Source organism: Nelumbo nucifera, chromosome 6, assembly GCF_055504915.1.
Source record: "Nelumbo nucifera cultivar China Antique chromosome 6, China Antique-T2T, whole genome shotgun sequence".
Taxonomy (NCBI): Eukaryota; Viridiplantae; Streptophyta; class Magnoliopsida; order Proteales; family Nelumbonaceae; genus Nelumbo; species Nelumbo nucifera.
Window position 1 is genome coordinate 9,681,710 of NC_142654.1, and position 12,573 is coordinate 9,694,282.

Sequence of the window (12,573 nt, forward strand, 5' to 3'; positions counted from 1 at the left end):
ATAAATCGTACTATCTACATTATTTACTCAAATTATGCCCGATCCTTAAAAGATGGGACTCATCTAAACACCATGTAAGACTAATATTTCTTAAATGTAGAATCCTGCTGTGACATCGAACGAAGTTTGGCGGTATGGTACCAGTGAGCTATACTTATCAAATTCCATCCCCATAAAGAAAAGAAAATTAACAATACATTGTAAGCTATATACTTTTTGAATCTATGATTTCTCACCATACTGTTTTGTGGTATGGTACCAAAAATAAAAATTATTACTCAATGTCAAAACTCCAGCATGAGCAGCAGCTCAATGTCACTAAAGCAACTATTTTAAACGGGTCATATGGTCTCATCCACTCTATGAGTGGTTTGGACCTACAAATTTGATCAGAAACATGAATTTTAATCTCCAATATCCTATTTTACTGCTACTCAAAATCCAAGTTTGTAATCAGCTCCAGATAATCAGGTCAGACCACAATAATTACAATCTACTACAGAAATACCTACGGAAGAAAAAGCTTCAAGAGAAAGAATTAAAAAGGACAATGTTCTAATGCTCACTACCAAAATTTAGAAGCCCTAGAGCTCAAATCCGGAGCACAACCTCGGATAAGGTATATTTAGTTGACCGCAACCTCAGCCGATAAATAATTTGGATGAATAGAATCCTGTCCAGAAACTTTGGTCTTGGAGAGTTTTAGCACTTGCACTGCTTCTTCTACCTTGGCAGCCAATGACTCAGGTGACTCCAACAAAAGAAGCAGTTCTGAGTTGTCCATCTCCAAAAGCATTCCAGTTATTTTTGCAGCAAGATCAGGCTGCAAACAGAAGATATATACATTTTTATTGAATTTATACAATATCTTGTATGATAAACAAGAACATGTTCATACACCTAATCTTACCTTGTGTTTCTTGACAAGGGGATAAAGGCGCTCGCCAAGTATCTGTTTCTGGTGTTGGGGGGTAGCAGCAGCAAGCATGCTGCTCAACATGTTTGATCCTTGGGATGCAGCTCCAACAGAGTTAGAAGCAGTAGATGGGACTGCGGGTCCATTGCTCACATCACGTGAACGTGCATTTGGAACATACTTGGTCTGTCCAGCTCTCTGCCATTCAAAGCTCAGAGACATTATTGGATATAATGGCAGATATACAACCCACAATTCAGGACATGAATCATGGCAGATATCCATCTATTATGAAGATAATCTACAAATCTAAGGCAGAAATGCATCTCTTCACCGAAAAGGAAAATGGAAATGCATCTTAAAGAAAACAAAAACTCCTATAATGTCTCTTGAATTGTACAAATTTCTATATAGGTAAAAGTACATTAAAGTTTTTTTATCCCAAAGAAATTAATTTAAAAAATAATGCAGTATAAAAGGTGTTCATTTTTTTATCCCAATGGCGCCAATGGAATGACTGTCTGAATGTGGCAATGTATCTTTTGCCCTAGAACCAAAACTCCATATCACAAATATTATTTGGGTTAACTTAACAGGAAAATTGCCACATTCAACTCATGACTAAAAGCATGACTGCAAAAAGCATAATTTCCATTTATACTACTCGTTAAGAGACAAGCATATTTTCCTGAATTACAAAGAGAAAACAAGATTCATGCAACTAACTCCAAACAGTTGTGAGTTATGATGCCTGGATAGCCCTCCAAAAGGTGCCTTGTCATGTCATATACTAATTTTTAGTGTAAATACAGTATCTAGCCATGGCTGTCAAGGTGTCACCTAGGCACCCACCTAGGTGTTGCCTAGTGATGCAGTTCAGCTTTCTATGACAAGAAAGGATATAAGAAACCAATTCAGTGGACCCATAGAGCAGCAAATGGATTTGCAGACCAGCTAGCCAAACAAGGGGTGAACAGGGATCAATGTTTCTGGGCTCAACAGTAAAAGTGAAAAGTAAATTTACTACTTTACTGATAAAAAAAGGATATAAGAAACCAGTTTCTAGAGAGATTTGAGTATATCCCAAAATTACTAAAATATATGAAAGAAGGAAGAGGAATCGATAGCTGCACACATATTTGGATGAGGACGGTTTCTATTTTTTATGTTTTAAAACCAGTTCTTATTTTCTGTATAGAATTTCCTTTTTCGATAATTAAGAGTTTCCTAATTTTTTAGTATGCCTATAATTAGTAGTTTCATATTTTGTTTAGGAAACTATTAGGTTGAATCAACTACTTTTTTTTTTATGAATGTGAATCAACTACTATTTTGCCAAGTTTTTATACTTAGGAATTTGAGATTCTAATTAAGAGTCTTCTGCAGTTTTAGTAATTACTAATTACCAAATCACAAGGCAGGTGCCATTATGATTTTATTACTGTAACTGCATCTTATTGTGTATGTGTTTATACATCCCATAATGTGTTATATATTGCTTATGCTTTGTTTCAAGGTTGCTTTTTATTGAAACATAAAAGATCTGAGGGTCTTCCTCTACTATAGTATATACCTTCTTTGTGGGGGAGAGGGTTTGGGAGTCAAGGTGATTGCCCCGTTGTTGTTCATCTCACATTTTCAAATTGTGTAGTACATGAATTCCAATCAGAATCAAATTGCAGTTATCTCTTAATAAATCACCTAATTTCTACTTCCAGTTTGTCCTCAAGGTACTAAAGGTTAAAGGGCATCTACTAAAGCCCATTTCTGCAAAAGCTTATAAATTAGATTACATACTTCCATAAACAGATATCTTTTAAATATTCTTCTACTCCTATTTACCAAATATCGTTGCATAAATGTCATAGAAGAATCCTGTAAAACATCACTTTCCCTCTTTAAGCAAAGAGATAATTGGATATGTGTAAAAGCACATGTAGGCCATCAATCATATCTGCAAAAGGAGCCCAACTGATACCAAATGAAGAGAAATGAATTCCACACATATTACCCCCCATTTCCTTGCACATGGTACTTATTAAATTGTCATCAGTATTTTTTTTTTGATAAATAGCAGTAATTATTTTCTCCAGGTTATTGATAAAAAGAAACTAATAAATCTTTTCTCCAGGGCCAGTGATCATGCAGAGGCCTCTTGGAGAGACAAACTTCCCCAATTGAAAACCAGTGATCTTGTTGCAGAAAGCCTGACAAATGCCATAAGCAGATATCAAGAGAAAAGGCATTTCAAATCCCTCTCACAACCAAGAATATGAATTATTGCTAAATATAGAACAAGAGTACAACAAATGCTCCAGACTCCATTTCTAGTGATATTTTTTTTCTTCTAAGATGAGTTCTGACAATCTTACGTGAATATAATGGTTCATTTTCCAAACTTAGTGAGAACAACCTCCGTACACTACATAATTCATCTTCTGGAAATAAAACCCTGTAACCTAACCTTACCAATAAAGTTTTTAACAACCTCCGTACACTACATAGTTCATTTTCCAATAAGTTTTTAACAATTACAACAAAAATTCTATAACCTCCTCCCAGTTTGAATCTAACCCCTATTTATTTTCCTCGAAACATGCATCACTCCCTTCAACTCCCACCACCAGATGGTACCAACAACAATTGGTAAAACCAAAGTAATGACAACAATATTACTCTTTGAAGGGTCCATTCTCTCCTCCCGAACCTTCAAAGCTACCTTCCCAAAGAGCTCTCTATTCATCAAATACAACTTACACCCCTACCCCCTATTTATATTCCTCAAAACATGCATCACTCCCTTCAATTCCCACCACCACATGCATCACTACCTTCCCAAAGAGCTCTCTATTCATCAAATGCCACTTACACCCCTATCCCCAATGTCCCCCCCCCCCAAAAAAAAAAAAGCAAAAAAGGGACTTCTTGCAACAAGCCACCAGTACCCCAATTCAATAAATAAAATGGGTTCTTTTTTATTTATGTTCTCATTAACCAGAAAATGCATTAACAAAGAGACATAGATAATGAATCAAGTTATAGCCATTAAAACAAATCACTTCTTGCTTCTATTCCTACCCTTTTTCCTTGCAAACCTTCCAAACATAGTTACTGTAGTGGTAGCTTCATAAAAGGGATAATAAATAAAGGGGCTCAATAGGGCACACACTTCCCAAATCAAGAAGATAGAAGCTCCCCTTACAACTCATAGGTCTATTCTCAAATTTTCCAACACAAACTCCTACTTGTTTCCATATCAAACCCTTACTTCCAGAGGAATCCTATGATACTTGTCAGGAATAAAACAAGAAAAGGATGGGAATGAAATCATATATTCCCAAAAGTTCAATTAGATAAAATTTAAGTTGCCTTTGTCCATGGAAATTTCAAGAGTTGCAAATTGATTTTTGTAGTCGTGTCCAATGCTGGCATAAAAGACACATTTCTAAAAAAACCCTGGGTCCCTGAATTCTTCAGGGAACATAAATTGTCACTCCCAAAGAAATCAAATGTTCACTCAACCAACTTAAAAAAAAAAAAATGCTATCAAGGGATAATTGGATATATTATCAACTAAAATTATCCAGAAGAAAAGATTGATAATGAAGTGGTACTCTTTAGTCTTACCATCAATAAGAAAACGTGATTTTTTTAATTCATGAAACCTAGATTATATTAAAATATGTGAAAAAAAAACATTACAAGTTTATTTTCATAACCATAACATCTGCCCAACAACCAACACTATGTTACAAAAGTGAAAATTTTTATTGAATAGATCAATAATATACTGATACTTTCCATTTACAATGCAATTTTACATTTAACAAGAACAATAGGTATAGATGACAAGGCTGATAAAAAACAAGGTAGAAATGACAAGCGTGTTATTGGGAAAGCCTGGTTTGAAGTATGTCTTATGAAATTCATTCATATGTGGCATATATTTAATGTAAATATTTTTTAATCCATATATATGCAGGAAGTTGCAACATAGCCATTGTTTGCTTTTTATGGTCCATGCAACAAAGATGGTAGCATTGCACATTGAATGTAACTAATCTATGTTATGAAGTGGGCCCAAAAAGAAAGAAACAGACAAAGTTAAATATAACCATGTCAGCATAAAATTTGCTACAGACTCGGTGCAAACAAAGAAATGAATTTGTCCAGTATATAAATATGATGCATCATCAACCAGATCAAATATGGTTTCAAATTTGTTGGTAGAACTGGAAGATGGGAAAATGGAAATAAATGTTTCACCAAATAAAGTGTTCCTCAATAACATTAATAGCATTAATGAGCCTTGGCACAAGGTTTGGGTTGCTCTATTGCGACCTGGGTGACCAGGGTTCAAATCATCTTAGAAACAGCTTCTTTGTATGTGCAGGAGTAAGGTTGCATACATCTGTCCCTCCCCAGTCCCCACATTGATGGGAGCCTCATGCACTGGGCTGCCCTTTATCATTAAAGAGCCTGTTTGAATAGTTTTCTAACAGTAATTTGTAGATATATCAACATATGAAATCTCTATGGTAGCGGTATCCATATGCATCCAAGCACCCAAATTATTTAAAAAAAAAAATTATTACCTAATACACATCATAATCATTTCCATATACTAAAATGATTGAAAGTGTAAGCTTCATAGTCCGACAAAAGCATTATCAATTTTTAGATGATTAAGTCAGCAACATTACATTCTCAGAAGGAAGATAATTGCTTTTAACTTGGGAGATTTTCCTCCTCAAAGTCAAATAAGTTCACTTTTTACAGATATTATACAATACTGCATTTAATGCATTGATGGAACTGGATAAGTTTGGCGGCTATTTGGGAATAAAAAAGCCTGGGCTGTTTTGAAGCTTAATGTGCATGACAAATTGGCATGGGTTTGGTAAAAGAGTAATTGCAATCAATTTTCTTTTCATTAAAAAAAACAAGTAAAGAACTAAGAGGGGTAACTTGTCATGTGCGGGAAGCTTCAGAGCTGCCCAGGCTTTTTTTCCAAACAGCCAAGATTTTCACCAATAGAACACAACCAAAAGTCATATATTATAGTTATAGTCAGCACACTTTGACAACATATGCAAAGCTACCCATAAAAAAAAAAGGATAATGCATTAGAAGCCAGTAGTAAAAATAGAATGCAAACCTGCTGGTTGCTTGAATCTTTCAGTGAATTTACTGACTGAGTTGGTTGTTGCAAATGTGGCATAAACTGGACAGAGTGTCCACCACCTTGGGGAAGCAAATGCCCATTCATTCTGCCCCTGTTTTGTCTATGCTGTCTTGGAGTATTAGGTATCTATCATTAAAAAAAAAAAGCAAAGAAAAAATAATAAAAAACATGGAGTATAAATTGGTTGCACTAACCCCATTTTATTAACATAAATACAGCATTTATTATTTTTCTTGATAAATCAATTGTACTTATTACTTATCATGGAGAACTAAGTGGCACTTACTACAGGAAGTGGCATAGGTTGGAAAGCTGGTCTGGCTGGAGGTGCATATCCACTGGGCCTCCATCCTGGTCTCAAGCCCAGAGGTTGATACATAAGCCCTTGTCGAGGAGGAATTTGTGAAACAACACCTGGAGGAGGTGTGTAGTAAAGAGGTGGATATCCAGCAGGGATAACAGCAGTTGAGGGACCCCCTAATCCTGGCATACGCTGTGAATACTGTAGCTGCAGTTGTGCTTGCCTCTCCTCTTTCCTTTGTGCTATAGCCACATACAAAGGCTTCCCGTGGAACATGCAACCTTGACATACCCAAGGATATAATTGACAAGAAAAAGTTAGAAATTTAAATTTTTGTAGTTAATGGTAACTTAAATGTTTATGATCTATACTGCAATGGTAACCCATTTCTTAATATTTGTAAAATATTTCCAGATGTATCATGTGTTTATGAACCAACTCTTTGTTGGAAAAACCTTTACTTTTCCCCGGATCTGGCTTCAAGCTATTACTAATAATTTTTCTACTGTGCTAAGAACAAATCAGGATAATAATCAAGTTTATACAGGAAAGGCATTCCTATTTCCACTGTAAATAGCACATTTTCAAGGATAGATATGACATCATCAAAAGTCAACCTGACAAGGTGAACAAAAGTAACTGCTTTCTAGAGATCATTTCGGGTTGGTTTAGAGAAGCTTTTTCACAGTCCTCCCAGGCCCAAATACATCTTATATGTTTTGATTCATTTTTTTTCCTTTCATATTATATGCTTGTAGGAGCCAGTACATAGTACATACACAAACATTTCTCCCTAATCATAAAACTGGAAGTGTGAAGCCAGGCATACTAGGTTCAGCAATCTCCATCCACATATACCAATCGTTAGGAGTTTCAATGGCACCCAATTACCTGAAATATCATACTAAACCTACCAGGATTTGGAGCCTTAGACCCAATTAATAACCGGATCATGTTTAGTCCAAGCATTTATGCAAAATTATCAAGAAAGTTCTAATGAAGTTCTAAAAGATAATTGGAATAAATGCAAGTATATGAATATTAGTTGTTACTATTGTTATCCTTTTTACCAGTAAAGTGAAAGCCAATTAAATAAACAAATTAAATGGGCAAGAATTCCATCTATATACATGTCTTAGCAAACCCAGAAAAGCATAATAAGAACAAAATATTAATGACACTATTCCAATCAACTAAGAAAGCCATGTGCTTGATTCCTCTAAATCCAAAAATATAGAAGATGTTCAAAAACTGTTATGAGCCATAGTTGCCCCTCAAATAAATGGTGGCTCCTTTCCTTCCAAATGCTCAGCATATATCAAAAGGGAGGAGATTCCATAAAAAGAAAAAAAATCATGGGCAGATAAAGATCTATGTAAGCCAACCAAGTAATAGTATTTATTTATGCATGGTAAAGTAATGTATCTACTCAAATTTACTTCTTTCATATTTAACTATTATATGAAGTTCAGTTATACTTTTTTTTTAAATGGTCAAACATGAGGAATAGGTTACAGTTATTTCGCATATCAGGCTACACTACTGCCAAAATGTACATAGACCCTTATCCTATAAAACCGGGGCATGATGTATAAAATATAGTTTTGGTCATGTAAAATTAGACCTTACATAGCTAATAGATCGACAGTAAAGCACATATTTCTACGTCCAAATCATGCAGCTTTTTAATTATTAAAAAATAAAAAAAAAACAAGGATAATGAGCTTACCATGAAGGGTAGATACAGCTTTGTTAGCCTCCTCAGGAGTAGAGAAGCATACAAACCCAAACCCCTTACTTATTCCTTTTTCATCACGCATTAGCTTCGCAGATGTAATAGTGCCACATTGATTAAAGTATTCCCGTAGTTCATTGTCATCAACGTCATCATCAATGTTCTTAACATACACATTTGAACCCTAAAGTGACAAGCGCAAGATTTAGGGAGAAAAAATACATATATTAATACATGCATGCATGTGTATGTGAGAGAGATGAAGATATTACCTTGTATTTTTGGATTTGCTCCTTACGCCTTTCCTCAAACTGGCGGCGCAAGATTTGCTCCCGCTCTGCCTTTTTCTGTGCTCTTGCGACATATATAGTCTTTGAGCCTATTCAGCATATAATTATGGGATGAAAATGCCAGGATATAAATGGGACTATAATTTCATAGTTCCTACTTGTGATATTCAGGATATTAAATGGGTTAAACTACCTAATTGTGCTCCATTCATTGCCTCCATTGCCCGCTTGGCATCATCTGAACTTTCAAAGTTGATGAATCCAAAACCCCTCGAGTTTCCATTGTCATCCTTCGAGATAACCAGATTAGTAATTTTCCCAAACTCAGAGAACTTTTCCTGCAGAATCTCTTCAGTCACATCCTGGTCCAGGTTCTTCATATATAGATTTGTGTATTTAGCATCGGGGCTGGGTAAAACCCGATCACTCTTTTTTATGAAATTTCCAACATATCTACACCATGCAAGAATTAAATTGAAGTTAATATCACAAACCATGAAACTGAACCATAGTAAAGGTTAATCTAAATAAAGAATGGTTGGTGGCAGGATTGGACACGTATATACTAACTACACAAGAATAACAGTAAAAGCAGTAATAATAACAACAGCAGTAAATATCAGATATCGGCAGGCAAAATTAGATAACGATCAATCTATATAAGGAATGACAGCAGCAGAACTGAACATGTGCATGCTACGACAAAAAAGAAGACTAACACAAGCAATAGCAATAGAAGCAAATACCAGAGATCATCAGACAAAATTAAATGAAGATCAACCTAAATAAAAAATGACAGCAACAGGACTGTTCACCTACATATTACAACATAAGAATAATAATGACAAAATAACAAAAACGACACTTAAACAACAATACTAATAGCAAAAAGAACAATTTTAATGAGAATCCAATCGAGGAGAAATAAGAACAAACTCAGTTGCACTTACATCTTTTTTCCACCAACAGTGGAACCATTAAGTTTCTCGATAGCAGTTTTGGCAGACTCCTCGGTTTCAAATTGCACAAACCCATATCCTTTGCTTTTTCCATCTGGAGAAATCACTACTTTGCATGATAAGATGTTCCCATATTTTGAAAACATCTCATGAAGCTTCACATTATCGATGGAATCATTCAGATTCTGGATAATAACCAAAATAATTTAGTCAAAGTTCAAATGAAAAGAACAAAGAACCAATATAGTTTGCCATCAAAAATATAAATACCTTCACGAACAAATTTCCAATTCCACTCTTTCTTGCATCTGGATCACGATGTGACCACATAATCCTCATCATTTTCCCATTCAATGGAGTGTGGTTTAATTTTTCAATAGCCCGGATTGCTAATAAGAAAAAGAAAAGTGAGGAGAAATAAGTCAACAAAATCAAATTATAAAAAGAAAAAAGATAGAAATAAAATAGAACAAGAAAAAGATTACAACAATAGAAGACACTAGGAAGGGAGGACAGCTTTCTTTCCCTTTCCCGCAACCATTAAAAAAAATGGAAAAGGAAAACACCTACAATATAGGACAAATAGTAAGAGTATACCGAGCAAAACTAAGAAACCAGCCAAAGTAGATATAAAATCTAATGAAACATATCCAACAAACATGGTAAACAACAGAGAAAGAATCCAAGAGAACTGGAATAACTATCGTTTTAAAGAAAAAAAGAGAAAAATAAATGACAAAAATGAACAACCAAGTTGACGTTCTTCCCTTTCTCTATAGATCGGAAAATTCATCTTCATCATCAAAAATATAAAAGATGTGACAGCAAATATCAATCCAGTAAAGTTAGAAAATGATAGATTACAATACAATTAAGATAACCCAAGAAACAAAATACAAATGATTTAAATATTATATATATATATATATATAATACAGAATAGTCAGCATTGTGATCCAAATAAGAACTTGCTTGGCGTTCTACCATGTCTTCATGGATCAAAAAAATTTGTTAACAAAATCACAAAAGCCTTGAGTGCATATATCATTACAGTACAAGAAAGGAAAAGGGGAAATGATAGATTAAATCCAATTAAGAGAACCCAATATATAGAACAGAAATAATCAAAAACCAAACAGAAGAACCAGCATTGCCCTCCAACGAATTCAAAAGAGAATGAGAAAGCAATAATAGAAAATAATAGAGAAAAGGGGTCATTCACTCCAATCAATACCGTCTTGGGTAGTAACAAAATTGGCGTAACCGTAACCGAGGGATCGCCCTGACATGGAGTCTCTACAAACCCGAACAGATGCAAGATTATCAATGACGGAGAATGTATCGAAGAGCTGCCCATCGGTGACGTCGGGATGAAGGTCACCAACGTAAAGCGATGCATGGGCAGGGACGGTTGAAGGAACCGCCATTGACGAAGCAAAATAAGAAAAACACTCCCGAACTGGCAAACAACACAACGGAGACTGCGAGTGAGAAGAGAGAAGCCAAAAACAACTGCTCTTCTACGCTGGTTTCTACAATGCAGCCAGGTAGAGATATAAAGGAGTTAGGATTGATAATTAATAACCCTTTCCTTATTTGCTCAGGTTTCCTTTTAGGGCTTGCCCCTGCGAGAAAAAATCAAACTTAATAAAGAACCCAGAAAAAAATTGAAGAGAATGGTTTAGAGGAAAATCAGATATAACGGGGAGTGAAGAACAGAGAGAGAGAGAGAGAGAGAGAGAGAGAGAGAGAGAGAGAGATGGGTTTGTGTGGATTTGCATGCGCGCGGGAGTTCGGGGGGCTTTATTATATGGATGGGAAAGTGGGGTAAAAGGGAGAAAAAAAGGGTTAATGAGGGTTGAACCCTGACTCAGTCCAACTTCTCACCTCTTTCATCAGTCACAGAACAGTAAGAGCATTTCATGAACCAAATCTTAACCACAAGCACGCCCTCACTCTGGACCCTAATCCTCCTCGTGTCCTCCCCTACGCTTTTCTTTCCTACCTTTCTTCTCAACCTTTTTGTTTGTCTATTTTCTTGACTCAAATTTCTTTAAATCTTTGTTTCATGCTTTTGTTAGAACTCCTTTTCATTTGGGAACTTTCTTGCTTCCTTGTTACAACTCTTGTATTCATCATGTCATTTGTTGTATTATTTTTAAAGATTTTTTCTTTCCCTTCGTTTATTTAACGGTTTCTAGGGCAAGTTTTGGAGTTTAATATCAATAAAAAATAATATATTTAAAAAAAATTCAAAAATAGGTTAACTTTTTTAAAATAATATCAATAAAAGGGTAAAAACATTGGTCTTCTTCTTCTTGCCATTTTGTTCACTAGAACCGTCGCCGCCCGCCACTGCCGTCCGCTACTGCCACTGCCCACCTCCGCCTCCGACAATGTTGCTAGAGGTGGCCGAAGGTAGAGGTGGCGGTGGCAGTATTGGTGGTCATTCCTCTGCCCGCCACCGCCGCCACCTTTGTCTCCACCCATCTTCAGCAACATTGCCGGAGGTGGGCGGAGGTGGGCAGAGGTGACTGCATTGGACAGAGAAACCACCAGCACCACCGCCTTCACCTCTGCCTCCGGCAACGTTGCCGAAGGCGGAGGCAGAGGTGGGCGGTAGCGGACGGCAGTGGCGGGTAGCGGCTCTGGTGAACAAATGGCAAGAAGAAGATAATGAATAGTGTTTTTGCCCATTATTGATATTATTTTAAAAAAGTTAACCTATTTTTAATTTTTTTAAAATATATTACTTTTATTGATATTAAACCCCAAAAGTTGCCCTTTTATGCTATTACCCCTTTATTTAATTTAGAACCCTTCTTCGTTCTTCTCTTAATTTGATTGATGCTTCAGGTAATACGAATACCCTTTAATTAATATTATATAAATCCGGCATTATTGGGATTTAAAAGAAAATTAATGGTATTGTAGCTTAGCATTGAATTTACTTTGATAGTTTCATTTATGTAAACTATTATCAAGTTTCATGTTTTAATAATATTGTATTAATTAGTTATAATAGTTGGTTGTTGAAAGCATATAGCACTTCCCAATGTTACATTTGTATTTAATAAATAAAATCTATGATGCCGAAAAGACATGATACTGAAAGGGATTTCATCAATCAAAGTCATCTATGAATTTCGATAGAAGCCCACCTGATTGTTTATGATTTTTATGATGT

General features: G+C 35.5%; 1 protein-coding gene across 1 annotated transcript; it reads right to left on the reverse strand.

Moving 5' to 3' along the window:
- Positions 1 to 115: 115 nt before the first annotated feature.
- Positions 116 to 11,409, reverse strand: LOC104587229 (polyadenylate-binding protein 7-like). The gene is made up of 11 exons (XM_010244760.3): positions 11,274 to 11,409; positions 10,621 to 11,011; positions 9,657 to 9,775; positions 9,378 to 9,571; positions 8,621 to 8,880; positions 8,410 to 8,516; positions 8,132 to 8,321; positions 6,388 to 6,683; positions 6,075 to 6,227; positions 911 to 1,114; positions 116 to 823 (listed from the first exon to the last, which is right to left on the reverse strand). Exons 2-11 carry the CDS (start codon positions 10,811 to 10,813, stop codon positions 626 to 628), a joined length of 1,914 nt encoding a protein of 637 aa, XP_010243062.2. The 5' UTR covers positions 10,814 to 11,011; positions 11,274 to 11,409; the 3' UTR covers positions 116 to 625.
- Between the last annotated feature and the right edge of the window lie 1,164 nt (positions 11,410 to 12,573).

What these genes read in the sequence shown, in the direction of transcription:
- LOC104587229 (XM_010244760.3), bottom strand. Translation starts at nt 10,813, where the DNA reads ATGGCGGTTCCTTCAACCGTCCCTGCCCATGCATCGCTTTACGTTGGT. An exon ending in AGCAAATCCAAAAATACAAG is followed by an intron (nt 8,322 to 8,409) that starts GTAATATCTTCA and finishes TTGTCACTTTAG; the next exon opens with GGTTCAAATGTGTATGTTAA. An exon ending in AAGATTCAAGCAACCAGCAG is followed by an intron (nt 1,115 to 6,074) that starts GTTTGCATTCTA and finishes TTTGAATGGCAG; the next exon opens with AGAGCTGGACAGACCAAGTA.